Here is a 14053-nt window from a genome sequence, read left to right on the forward strand (position 1 = left end):
TTAGAGTGGCATTTGATTTTCTTAGCTATAATGCAATTGACTTGTATTCAATCTATTACCTAACCCCTACAGACTACTTCCAGTGAAACAGAGATACAATTGCTTAGTCTAATATCTTCATTAGAATAAACAATGCTACAATGATCTTCTGTAATGATATTTTTGTTTCCACATTTTTCCATATATGTAGTTGGGTTCATTTTTTTTGTCTAATAGCTGTTGAACAACAAATAATTTACTCATGGAATCTTGATCAGAACCATTTTAACCCAATCTTTCTGCTCTGTATACTTTAAAAGTTATCAATGAATGAGAAATGAAATATTTATTTAATCAAACCCATTAAATGAACTCATTTGACTCAGCATCACAATTTACTGTGTTCTTAGCTCATTTATATCTCCAGCAATTACTGTTGAAACATAAGTAGTTATTTTGGGAGAAAGTATTGAATATGCAAATGTAGGCATTCATTCGTCTGAGAGCTGCAATCATTCTCATCATTTTAGTAAACATATTAACAAACAGTTGAACACAAATGCATTTGATTATTAATTTGAAAGAAACATCTGAAACTGCAAATTTCTATAATTAAATTCAAAGTTTTCTAAAAAGCAAAAAACAGTACTTTTTGATTTCACTTATATTTGCTAGCTATGCATTTATTTTAAAATATTTAGAAAATTATGTTTCTCTTCATGTTTTTGTTTGAAAACATTTTCTAATATATTAAGGAGCTCCTTATAGGCAGGGATCATGTCTAGAAACTGTATTGTATTGCAGTCTCCCAAAACTCTTATTACAATGCCCTGCACACAGGAAGCACTCAGTAAATGTCATTGATTGATTGATTAATTGATTCTTCATATCATGAATGGTGATGATGGGTAGTAGGGGTTGAAATGGCGGTGGTTTGCACATATTCACTTAAATCCATACTCCATAAGCACTTAGGTACACCTATTCCCTGTTCCTCCAGAGCACTTATGTACCTATCTTTAAACTCAGTTGCTTCCGCTACCTGGAATGTATTGTTATGTTGGTCTCCCCTGACCTCTCCCAGCCCATCCCCCTGCTATATTGTAGGCTCCTTGAAGGCATTCATTCAGTCATATTTATTGAGCGCTTACTGTGTGTGCTTACTGTACTAAGCGCTTGGGAAAGTACAATATAACAATAAACAGACACATTCCCTGCCTGCAACGAACTTGCAGTCCAGAGGGGGAGACAGACATCAATATAAATAAATGAATTACAGATATGTATATAAATGCTGTGGAGCTGGGAGGAAGGAGTGAATTAAGGGAGCAAGTCAGGGTAATGCAGAAGGAAAGAGGAGAAGAGGAATGGAGGGCTTAGTCAAGGAAGGCCTCTTGGAGATGTGCCTGCAATAAGGCTTTGAAGGGGAGAGAGTAATTGTCTATTGGATATGAGGAGGGAGGGCATTCGAGGTCAGAAGCAGGACGTGGGCGAGAGGTTGGCGGCGAGATAGATGAGATGGAGGCACAGTGAGAAGGTTAGCATTAGGGGAGTGAAGTGTGCAGGCCGGGTTGTAGTAGGAGAGCAGCAAGGTGAGGTAAGAGGGGGCTTGAGTGCTTTAAAGCCAATTGTGAGGAGTTCTTGTTTGATTCAGAGGTGAGTATGCAACTACTGGAGTTTCTTGAGGAGTGGGGAAACATGTCCTGAACTTTTCTGTAGGAAAGTGATTCAGGCAGCAGAGATAAGTATGAACTGGAGAGGTGAGAGAGAGGAGGCAGGGAGGTCAGCAAGGAGGCTGATAGAGTAATAAAGTCAGGGTAGAATAAATGATTGGATTAATGTGGTAGCAATTTGGTTAGAGAGGAAAGGTTAGATTTTAGCGATGTTGTGAAGGTGGAATCGACAGGACTTACTGATGGATTAAATACGTGGGTTGAATGAGAGAGAGGTTATGGGCTTGTGAGATGGGTAGGATGGTGGTGCCATCTACAGTGATGGGAAAGTTAGGGGAGGACAGGGTTTGGGTGGGAAGATAAGAAGTTCAGTTTTAGATATATTGTTTGAGATGATGGGAGGACATTCAAGTAGAGATGTTTTGAAGGCAGGAGGAAATGCAAGACTGCAGAGAGAGAAAGATCAGGGCTGGAGATGTAGATTTGCATATCATCCACATAGAAGTGGTGGTTGAAGCCATAAGCGAATGAGTTCTCCAGGGGAGTGGGAGTAGAGGGAGGCTAGGAGGGGACCCAGAACTGAACCTTGTGGGACCCCCACATTTAGGGGGTGGGAGGGAGAGGAGGAGTCCCTGAAAGAGACTGAGAATGAGTGGCCAGAGAGATAGGAGGAGAACCAGGAGAGGACAGTGCCAGCGAAGCCAAGGTTGGATATTGTTTCCAGAAGAAGGGGGTCATCAACAGTGTTGAAGGTGGCTGAGAGGTCAAGGATTAGGATAGAGGGAGAAGCTGTTGGATTGGCCCAAGAAGGGGATCATTGGTGACAGAAATCATGTCTGCCCACTCTGTTGTACTCTTCCAAGCACTTATTACAGTGGTCTGTACAGAGTAATCAATAAATATAATCGATTGTTGGTAGAGAGATAAGTGTATTTATTGAGGCTTATTGAGTAAAATGCACTGTGCTAAGTACTTGGAAAGTAAAAACATAATTCTCTGCTTACAAGGAGCTTATACCCTAGTGAGAGCTCACCTCCTCCAAGAGGCCTTCCCAGACTGAGCTTCCCCTTTTCCCTCTGCTCCCTCTGCTGCCTCCCTACCCCCCCTTCACCTCCCCTCAGCTAAGCCCCCTTTTCTCCCCCTTTCCCTCTGCTCCTCCCCCTCCTCCCTTCCCCTCCCCCCAGCACTGTGCTCGTTCGCTCGTTTGTATATATTTTTATTACCCTATTTATTTTGTTAATGAGATGTACATCACCTTGATTCTATTTATTGCTATTGTTTTAATGAGATGTACATCCCCTTGATTCTATTTATTTCTATTGTTTTTGTCTGTCTCCCCCGATTAGACTGTAAGCCCATCAATGGGCAGGGACTGTCTCTATCGGTTGCTGATTTGTACACTCCAAGCGCTTAGTACAGTGCTCTTCACATAGTAAGCGCTCAATAAATACTATTGAATGAATGAATGAATGAATAAAAAGGGAGATAGACCTAAAATAATTTACAAATTTCACAATCAAAATTAATAACTGAAGATACAATTGAATATATATAGCATAAGTGCTGAGAATGGATAAAAGTTCATAAGTGTTCTCGTTGGCTGATATGATATAGGGTGCTGGAAACTAATCTCAACCTAATTAACCTTTACCTATCCCAGCATTTAGAACAGTGTTTGACACATAGTAAGTGTTTCACAAATATCATAAAAAAACTAATCAGGGAAGACTTGTTGGAGGAGGTGGACTTTCAGGAGGGCTTTGAATGTAGGGAAAGTAATGGTCTGATGCATGGAGGGCATTCCAAACCAGGGGAATGACAGGGGTAAGAGGAGAAGGGAGAGTTGAGAGTGAGGTACAGCTAAAAGGTTGTCAGACAGCAAATTGGGGAATAAGTAGATGAAGCGAACAGATAGGTAAGGTGGGGCTAGTGGGTGAAGACCCCTGAAGTTGATCTTGAGTTCTTTGTTTGATGCAGAGGGACATGGGAAGCCAGTGAAGGGTTTTGAGGAAAAGAAAGTTATGTGCCAAGCTAAAGTTCAAGAACATGATTTGGTCAGCAGTTCATAGTATAGATGGTTTTCTGGTTTTGTTATTAGGCATTTAACTAATCAGTATAATAGAAATGATGGACATGTATGCTTGGTCTTCTAGATTTGGGCTAGATGTCTGCAAATTAATCATCATTTGGTTTAATTCAACCATATTATTAGTTCATAATGGTATTAGGTCTGTACTATTCTAATCCTATCTCCACAATTTTCCCAGTGTCTGAATTTAAGATAGTAACTTCACTTCTTTGCTTCAGTTACCTTATCTATAAAATGGGGATTAAAAAGCCTGTTTTCCCTCCCTCTTGGATTGTGAGCCCTATGGGATGCATGGACTGTGTCCAGACCTGCTTGTATTTTATCTGTCGGCACATAGTAAGCTCTAAAACATTATTATTATTGTTATTGTTAATATTATTATTACCATTATTAGCACAACACGGAGACAGTTCTGGTTTAGCTTTGGGCAACCCTTAAAATTCAAGTATCAGAGCAATGAATAGTCTCCTCTCCATAAAAAGAAAAAGTAGAGTTATGAAAGGGAAATGTCACAGCCAAACTATTTGCATGGGAAAATGAGGAATAATTTCTCATCTTCTTCTTTTACACTGGGAATTTGAACCTTTTGATGGTCAACAAAATGATTAAACACATGAATCTTTCTCAGGGTTTCTACCAAATGGACACTACTTTTAGGCAAAGATTGTTAATCCCAGAACATTTACCTTTGTTATAATATGACCAAGTTAAACCCATTTCAGTAGTGCAGTGCAAATGTTACATGATTGAAACTCTAGAGCAGAGTAATTATAATTCATTCTATTCTTCTGGTGTTGCTAATCTGTATCTTTTATAAACCAACTTTATGAAGCCACATTTATTTTGTCAGACTTTTGCTAAATGTTTAAAATGCAAGTTTATTGAGCCTCATGAAAGCACATTAGCAAAGATTCCTACTATATAGTGGGACTCTGTTTCTTCCTATGAAGATTTAAATTAACCCTATGCTAGAAGAAAATAACCATTTCTAAAGGACAGTGAAGATAATTTAAATAAATACTAATGAGAATTATGGTATTTGTTAAGTGCTTACTATGTGCCAAGCACTGTTCTAAGCACTAGGGTAGATACAAGTTAATCAGATTAGACTCACACATGTCCCACATGGGACTCACAGTCTTAATCCCCCTTTTACAGATGAGGTAACAGGCCTAGAGAAGTTAAGTGACTTCCCCAAGGTCACACAGCAGACATGTGGCAGAGCCAGGATTAGAACTCAGGTCCTTCTGATTCCAGGCCCAGGCCGAAGCCATTAAGCCTTGCTGCTTCTAAGTATAATGTAACATGCAGTTTTGAGACTAAACTGTCAGGTGAGTTCTATATCAGGAGCTTTGTTCAGATGGTGATGTTGGTTGCGCTGAAGAAGTTGGATCTCCCTGTAAACATTTTATTTTGAAATCTCCCGTTAATTGTGCATTGTTTTAAGTCTAAAACCATATGGAATACAAAAATAAGGGCATATCTAAGTGTATAAGGGCATAAGGGCTTAATTGTATAAGGGCATAAAATAGGGGCATATTTTGATTTTAGAAATATACAAAGCACATACCCAACCAGTGATTAATTTGTACTGAGAAATAGGTCCCCCATTCTTTACTAAAGAAGTCAGTAGAAAAAAACTTTGAGAAATTAAGTTGTAGATTCCATGTGGACAAGGAATGCGTCTACCAACTCCATTATATGTACTCTTCCAAGCTCGTTGTATAGTATCAATCGTATTTGTTGAAAATTTACTGTGTGCACAGCACTGTACTAAGCATGTGGGACCATCGCCCCTTCCCTCCTCCCCTCCTTAACTTCTATTTTTAACCGCTCACTCTCCAATGGCTTCTTCCCCTCTGCCTTCAAACATGCCCATGTCTCCCCCATCCTAAAAACACCCTCTCTGGACCCCACTTCCCCTTCCAGTTATCGCCCTATATCCTTACTACCCTTCCTTTCCAAGGTCCTAGAACGAGTCGACTACACTCGCTGCCTATAATTCCTTAACTCCCATTCTCTCCTGGACCCCCTCCAATCTGGCTTCCATCCCCTCCACTCTACCGAGACTGCTCTCTCTAAAGTCACCCATGACCTCCTTCTTGCCAAATCCAATGGCTCCTACTCTATCCTAATCCTCCTTGACCTCTCAGCTGCCTTTGACACTGTCGACCTTCCCCTTCTCCTCCATACCTTATCTCACCTTGGCTTCGCGGACTCCATCCTCTCCTGATTCTCCTCATATCTTTCTGGCCGTTCATTCTCGGTCTCCTTAATAGGCTCCTCCTCCCCCTCCCATCCTCTAACTGTTGGGTTTCCTCAAGGGTCAGTTCTTGGCCCTCTTCTGTTCTCCATATACACTCACTCCCTCGGTGAACTCATTCGCTCTCACGGCTTCAACTATCACCTCTATGCAGATGACACACAAATCTACATCTCTGCCCCTGTCCTCTCCCCCTCCCTTCAGGCTCGTATCTCCTCCTGCCTCCAGGACATCTCTACCTGGATGTCTACCCGCCACCTAAAACTCAACATGTCCAAAACTGAGCTCCTCATCTTCCCTCCCAAGCCCTGTCCTTTTCCTGACTTCCCTATCACTGTGGATGGCACGACCATCCTTCCCGTCTCTCAAGCCCGCAACCTCGTTGTCATCTTTGACTCGGCTCTCTCATTCACCCCACACATCCAATCCGTCACCAAGACCTGCCGGTCTCACCTTTATAATATCGCCAAGATCCACCCTTTCCTCTCCACCCAAACGGCTATCTTACTGGTACAGACTCTCATAATATTCCGGCTGGATTATTGTGTCAGCCTTCTCTCTGGTCTCCCTTCCTCCTGTCCCTCCCTGCTCCAGTCTATTCTTCACTCCACTGCCTGGCTCATCTTCCTGCAGAAACGCTCTGGGCATGTCACTCCCCTTCTTAAAAACCTCCAGTGGTTGTCTATCAACCTCCGCACGAAACAAAAACTTCTCACTCTAGGCTACAAGGCTCTCCATCACCTTGCCCCCTTCTCTCTTTCCACTGCCCACCCCGCATGCTCCGCTCCTCTGCCGCCCACCTCCTCACCGTCCCCCCGTTCTCGCCTATCCCGCCGTCGACCCCTGGGCCACGTCCTCCCGCTGTCCTGGAATGCCCTCCCTCCTCACCTCCACCAAACTAATTCTCTTTCCCTCTTCAAAGCCCTACTGAGAGCTCACCTCCTCCAAGAGGCCTTCCCAGACTGAGCTTCCCCTTTTCCCTCTGCTCCCTCTGCTGCCTCCCTACCCCCCCTTCACCTCTCCTCAGCTAAGCCCCCTTTCTCCCCCTTTCCCTCTGCTCGTCCCCTTCTCCCTTCCCCTCCCCTTAGCACTGTGCTCGTCTGCTCATTTGTATATATTTTTATTACCCTATTAATTTTGTTAATGAGATGTTCATCTCCTTGATTCTATTTATTACTATTGTTTTTGTCTGTCTCCCCCGATTAGACTGTAAGCCCATCAGTGGGCAGGGACTGTCTCTATCTGTTGCCGATTTGTACATTCGAAGTGCTTAGTACAGTGCTTTGCACATAGTAAGTGCTCAATAAATACTATTGAATGAATGTGGGAGAGTGCAATATAACAATACAACTGAGTTAATATTAATGTTAATATTGTTATTACCATTATTAGCACAACACAGAGATAGTTCTGGTTTAGCTTTGGGCAACCCTTAGAATTCAAGTATCAGAGCAATGAATAGTCTCCTCTCCATAAAAAGAAAAAGTAGAGTTATGAAACTGAGCTTATAGTCTAGGGGACTTTAAATTCTACAGTCCTCTGTACACAGTAAGCTTTCAGTGAATACCATTGATTGAGTGTTTGAAATTAGTTCCCTTTGTTGATTTGGCATCAGTATCTTTAAAAATAGTGAAATCAACAAATTTAACTACCTTAATTTCAACCTCACTTAAAGAACACTTAGATTAAGTATTTTCCCAATAACATATGGGAAGCTGTAACATTTTAAAGTGGCAGCAAAAGGCTGGCAGGAACACTTTGGAACAGAAAGGTGTTTATTAAGGCCTCCCTAACTAGCAAAATATATGATTATATTTTTTATTTAGTTCCTTCAATTCAAGGAGCTCCGTGGAACCTAGAAAAGTCAAATAATCACTAATGTGTAACACTTCATGCTTGCTTTCGATTAATCTTTGAAATTGCCAGTTAATGTGAGAAAAATCATTGAACAGTCACAAGAAGAAACCAAAATGTGGGTTTTATTTTTAGACAACAAGTAAATAAATAGATTAGGGATAACAAAAATTATAATGTGCATAAAGGATAAGGAAACCCCAACATGAAATGCTTGAATGGCCCTACATTTAGGCCTAATAGTATGAAAGCACTATTTAACGGGGAGTACTGTCCATGCATGTGGTTATGGCTGACATGACCTATGTATGGGTAACAAACAATCCATTCCACACCAAGGGCATATAAATATCATCAGCCGCTTAAAGCACATTTCAATAGATCAATCAATGGCCTATAGGAACAACTACTGAGTGCTAAACATGGTAATAAGTGCTTGGGGGAATTACAGCAGAAGCTAGACTCACATTCCTTGCCTTCAAGGAGTGTGCAATAAAATGTGGGAATGAGGATTTTAAAGATGGGGAGCACTGTGTCCTTGTGGATTAGGGGAGGAGGGTCTTAGGATGGAAGTTCCAGGCTCAGAGCTTGAGACAATCAAGAACAAGATACAGTTAGAAGGGGACCTTGGGTGGAGTGCCTTGAAGCCTGAGGAAAGGGGTTTCTGCTTGTAGTGAGAGGTTTGCAGAGTGAAGAGATGTGTGCCAAACAACACCACAAGAAGATCATTTGTGCATCAGCATAGCCAATGGACTATCCAAACCGCTACCACATTAGTACAGTCACTCATCCTATCCCAGCTGGATTACTGCATCTGCATCCTATCTGACCTCCCAACCTCCTGTCCACACTTCACTCTGCTGCCTGGATTATCTTTCTACCGAAACGTTCAGGACATGTCACTCCTCTCCTCAAAAATTTCTAGTGGTTGTCTATTCATCTCCGTATCAAACAAAAACTCCTCACTATTGGCTTTAAAGCTCTCCATCACCTTGCCCCCTCCTACCTCACCTCCCTTCTCCCCTTCTACATCCCAGACCACACATTCCGCTCCTCTGGTACCAACCTTCTCACTTTGCTTCCATCTAGCCTGTCTCACTGCCAACCCCTGGCCCATGTCCTACCTCTGACCTTGATTGCCCTCCCTCCTCATATCAGCCAATCACTCAAAGCCCTACTAAAAGTGCACCTCCTCCAAAAGACCTTCCGAAACTAAGCCACACTTTTCCCCCTCCATTCCAGTCACCAAGACTCACTCCCTTTTCTCTTCCCCCCTCTCCCTGCCCCACAGCATTTATGTATGTTTGTATATATCTATAATTCTATTCATTTACATTGATACCTGTTTACTTGTATTGATGTCTGTCTATCCCCCTCTAGACTGTAAGCCCCATTTTTTACAGATGAGGTAAGTGAGGAACAGAGAAGTTAAATGACTTGCCCAAGGCCACACAGCAGACTTGCGGCAGAACCGGGCTTAAAACCCAGGTCCTTCTGACTCCCAGACACATGCTCTATCCACTAAGCCATGCTGCTTCCCATTTTTCTAAATCTAGAACAATTAGTGTTGTTTCCTGGGAATGTTTGAAATGCATTAAAATTAAGCATAACTCTAGAAGAATAGACCCAGAGTTTTTAATTTGCAGAATTTAATAGACTCCATAGACCTTTGTAAAATATGATTTATGTTTGAGACCTCTAGACCAGCTATTTATGTTACTTTCATTCCAGATATTTCTCAGGTAAAAGAATTGTTGATCAGCATTTCTCATGTATCAAACCTATTTCTAGTGTTATGACAGTGTCCTACAAATAGGAAAATTGCCATAAGGGATAGAAAAGGCAGATTTTGTCACCTCTAAACTGTGAGCCCATTTTTGGGTAGGGATTGTCTCTATCTGTTGCCGAATTTTACTTTCCAAGCACTTAATACATTGCTCTGCACACAGTAAGCGCTCAATAAATACGATTAAATGAATGAATAATACCTGGAATCTCACAGACAGAACACTATAAAGGACTGGGACTGAATTACTGGTTTCTTTGGCATTTCACACACACATTTTAGCCTAATCATGATAATGATGTTCTGACTATTCATTTTACATGGAACTATTTGAGTGCCTGGGTATGAATTCACTTCTTTTCTTTTCATGTTATCAGATGATCCCCATAAAATAATAGTAACACAGTCTATTAGGGGAAGTACCATAGTCTTGTGGAAAGAAGTAGCATAGAGTACTGGATAGAACACGGGCCTGGGAGACAGAAGGTCATGGGTTCTAATCCCATTTCTGCCACATGTCTGCTGTGTGACCTTGGGCAAGTCACTTCACTTCTCTGGGCCTCAGTTACCTCATCTGTAAAATGGGGACTGAGACTGTGAGCCCCACATGGGCCCGGGACTTTGTCCAACTCAATTTGCTTGTATCTACCCCAGTGCTTAGTACAATGCCTGGCACATAGTAAGCACTTAACAAATACCATTGTCATTATTATTATTATTATTATTATTATTAAAGAGCAGAGGACTGAGAATCAGGAGACCTGGTTCTAATCCTGGCTCTGCTGTGTGATTTTAGACAAGTCACTTACATTTTCTGTGCCGCAGTTTTGCATTGTGTAAAATGAGCAATAAAATACCTGTTCTTCTTCCCCCTTAGGCTGGGACACCCTTGTGGGATAGGCACTATGGCTGATCTGATTGTCTTATATTTACACCAGTCCTTAGTAAGCGCTTAACAAATGCCATCATTTTTATTCACTTCTTGGAAACCAAGTTCAAAATATAACTCAAATATAATCTCACTTAGCATCAGGCACTAAAGGACAAGGATCTTGTCGCAGTCATTTTTAGGTCACTGATGCATTTCTAACTCTGATGCAGTCTACAACTCATCATTGGCAACATAGTGGTACTTTTTGTCTAAATAGATTATTATTTATCATCACCGATCAATTCTCCCAGTGCCTAGGTCTACTCCGCAATAGTGTTAAGCACTTTAGGAAAAAAAAACATTGATTCTTTCAGGGAAATGTTTTGTGCCTAGCTATTTATAATTCATTAAATGTAATATTTTTGATCAATCAATCAGTTTGCATTTATTGTGTGCCTATTTTGTGCAGACCACTAAGTGCTTGGAAGAGTAAGCTCCTTATGGGCAGGGACTGTGTCTACTAACTCTGTTATATTGTACTCTAGTATAGTGCTTTGCACGTAATGAGCATGCAATAAATACCATAAATTTATGGATTAGAATAGATGCTTAGTATACGTTATCCCTGTCAGCAAGGAATTTGCAATCTCATGGGGAAGAGAAACACCTTAAAAAATAACAGATAAGACATAATTGAGTATATGAAATGTACATGAGTGCTACAGGGAGCTGTTAATACTTAAGTTCTTAGATGACACATAAAGCTTGGGGTAACTGTTGGAAGTACGTAAACTGAGGAAAATACAATAATTAGGGAAGGGGTCCTGAAGGAGATGTGCTCTCAGAAGGGCTTTGAAAATGAAGAGAGCGATGGTCTTTTGGATCTAAAAAGGGATGGGAATTCTAGGCATGGAATTCAGGATGTGGTTGGTGGTGGGAGAGATGGAAATGAGGCCTACTAAGTAGATGAGCGTGAGGGCAGGAAACATCAATCAATCAACCGTATTTACTGAGCACTTATTGTGTGCAGCACACTGTATTAAGTGCTTGGAAGAGTACAATATAAGAGTTGATAGACATGTTCCTTACCAACAACAAGTTTACAGTCTAGAGGGGGAGACCGACATTAATATAAAGAAATAAATTACAGATGTATACATAAGTGCTGCGGGGCTGTGGTGGGGGGATAAAGCATACACATCCAAGTGCAAGGGTGGTGCAGAAGGGAGTGGGAGAAGAGGAAACAAGGGCTGTCAGGAAAGTTCTCTTGGAGGAGATGTGCTTTCAATAAGGCTTTGAAGGTGGGGTTAGTGATCATCTGTTGGTGATGAAGAGGGTGGGCTTTTCAGGCCAGAAGCAGGACATGGATGAAGGGTCAGAGATGAGATACGTGAGATCGAGGCATACTGAGCAGGCTGGAACTAGAGGAGTGAAGTGTGCAGGCTGAGTTGCAGTAGGAGAGTAGGGAGGTGAGGTAAGAGGGAGCAAGGTGATTGAGTGCTTTAAAGCTGAAAGTAAGGAATTTCTGTTTAATGTGGAGTTGGATAGGTAGCCATCAGAGGTTTTTGAGGAGTGGGAAAACATGGACTGAAAATATTTGTAGAAAAATGATCCGGACAGGAGAGTGAAGTATGGACGAGAGTGGGGAGAGACAGGAGGCAGGGAGGTCAGCAAGGAGGCTGATATAGTAATCAAGGTGGAATAGGATAAGTGCTTGGATTAATGTGGTAGCAGTTTAGATGGAGAGGAAAGGGTGATTTGAGCAATGTTGTGAAAGTTGAATGGACAGGATTTAGTAACAGATTGAATACGTGGGTTGAATGAGAGAAATGAGTCGAGGATATAGACGAGATTATGGACTCATGAGACTGGGAGAATGATGGTACTTTCTACAGTGACAGGAAAGTCATTGGGAGTACAGAGTTTAGGTGGTAAAATAAAGAGTGCTGTTTTGGATAAATTACGTTGGAATGTGTATTGTACTTCTGATGTATTGTCCCTAACACTTAATACAGTGTTCTGTGCTCAGAAAGCATTCAATAAAAATCATTGACTGACTAGTTGGCAACATGCCATAGTGTATAAACATTCCCTTAGTGGTCTAAAAGACTTACTGCTCCTCCCCAAACGCCTAGATTTTACCAGGAAGTAAATTAGGCATACAGAGAATGGGATTCCTTACTTCTGTGTATGAAAATTAATTCTAGGTCATAAATTGGGCACTTGGTGAGAAACATTAGCTCCTCAGAACAAGAGGGAATCATTTAGTGAATTTTGCAGGAGTGCAGCATATACCAGAAATACCTTAGATGGGTGGAAAAATTGACAGATTGTTAAAAGGACATTTACATAGGCAAAATGCCAAGGTGATCAATCATGCACAAAAATTAATTCATTAAATAGCCAATCTGGATAATCTAGCCCTCTCTCCTTCCCTTACTGCAAAACACACACTCACACACACACACACACACACACACACACACACATAAACAAATATATATATTTCCTCCAGGTCAAAATTTTTATCCTTATTTGCCACTTCTTTTGTCTTTGTAGCCCTTGCCTATGAATCTCATTTATCCCCCACAGATACTCTAATTTATGTTCTGAAAAAATATTATAGTGATCTAAGTTCAAATTGCCATTTGGTCCCTTTTTCATTCCTTTTTCTTGATTGATTCTAAAACTAATTTTTATTAAAGACTGTTGAGATGTGCAACAGCCCTAATCATTTTTAACAACAAAAAAAGCGATGACGTGTTCATACTTTCTTTGCCACGCTTAAAATGCTTTGAAATGCTTGAGTTTTAAAATATAAATATATATTTCCTAATTCAGAGATAAAGGGCATGAACCAGAAATAAAATGTACAATTTATTTTCCAGGTGGCAGCTGAATGGAAGTGACATTGATCTAAGTATGAATTATCGCTACAAGTTGAATGGAGGAAATCTTGTGGTTCTTAATCCAAATATAAATTGGGATACTGGAATATACCAATGCTTTGCAATTAATTCATTTGGAACAATTGTCAGCAAAGAAGCCAAACTCCAGTTTGCTTGTAAGTTTTTTATACCTGATACAGAAAAACTGTAACTTGAGTTCCTTTTTCTAGGCAATGGTCTGGCTTTCTAGCCCATCAGTTTGAGGAAAAAAAATATGCAGTATAAATGTGTTTGAGTGTGATAGATAATTTACAAAACAATCAGATTATTACCAGCTACAAAAGTTATTTCATGCTCCTGGGTCAAGGACTTAAAATAAATGTGCTTTCTCTAAAAGATAAATAATGAACTCTACCTCTCCTTTTGAATCTTATTGTTGGGAGATTTCTCCTTGTGAAAAAATTGAATGGATTTCCAAAGGCAGGTGTTTGTTTTTTTTAGCCTAGTGATATAAAGTAGTGATATATAACTAAGAGGTCTGAGGGTGAGGGAAGGGGGTGAGAAGAAGTGGCAGAGGTGGAAGGGATGTAAAAAGGGATGTATATCAGTCTTTACTGATGGCCCCATCCCTTCCCCAGAGACTGCTGTTT

General features: G+C 40.8%; 1 protein-coding gene across 1 annotated transcript in view; it reads left to right on the top strand.

Annotated features, from left to right (window-relative positions):
• LOC100073526 (contactin-3) overlaps positions 1–14053 on the top strand; it is a 278783-nt gene that overhangs the window by 81381 nt on the left and 183349 nt on the right. The window contains exon 4 of the mRNA XM_029049701.1: positions 13404–13579. Coding sequence (XP_028905534.1) covers positions 13404–13579 — 176 coding nt within the window. The remainder of the gene's footprint in view (positions 1–13403; positions 13580–14053) is intronic.

The sequence above is a fragment of the Ornithorhynchus anatinus genome, chromosome X1 (genome assembly GCF_004115215.2).
Source record: "Ornithorhynchus anatinus isolate Pmale09 chromosome X1, mOrnAna1.pri.v4, whole genome shotgun sequence".
Taxonomy (NCBI): domain Eukaryota; kingdom Metazoa; phylum Chordata; class Mammalia; order Monotremata; family Ornithorhynchidae; genus Ornithorhynchus; species Ornithorhynchus anatinus.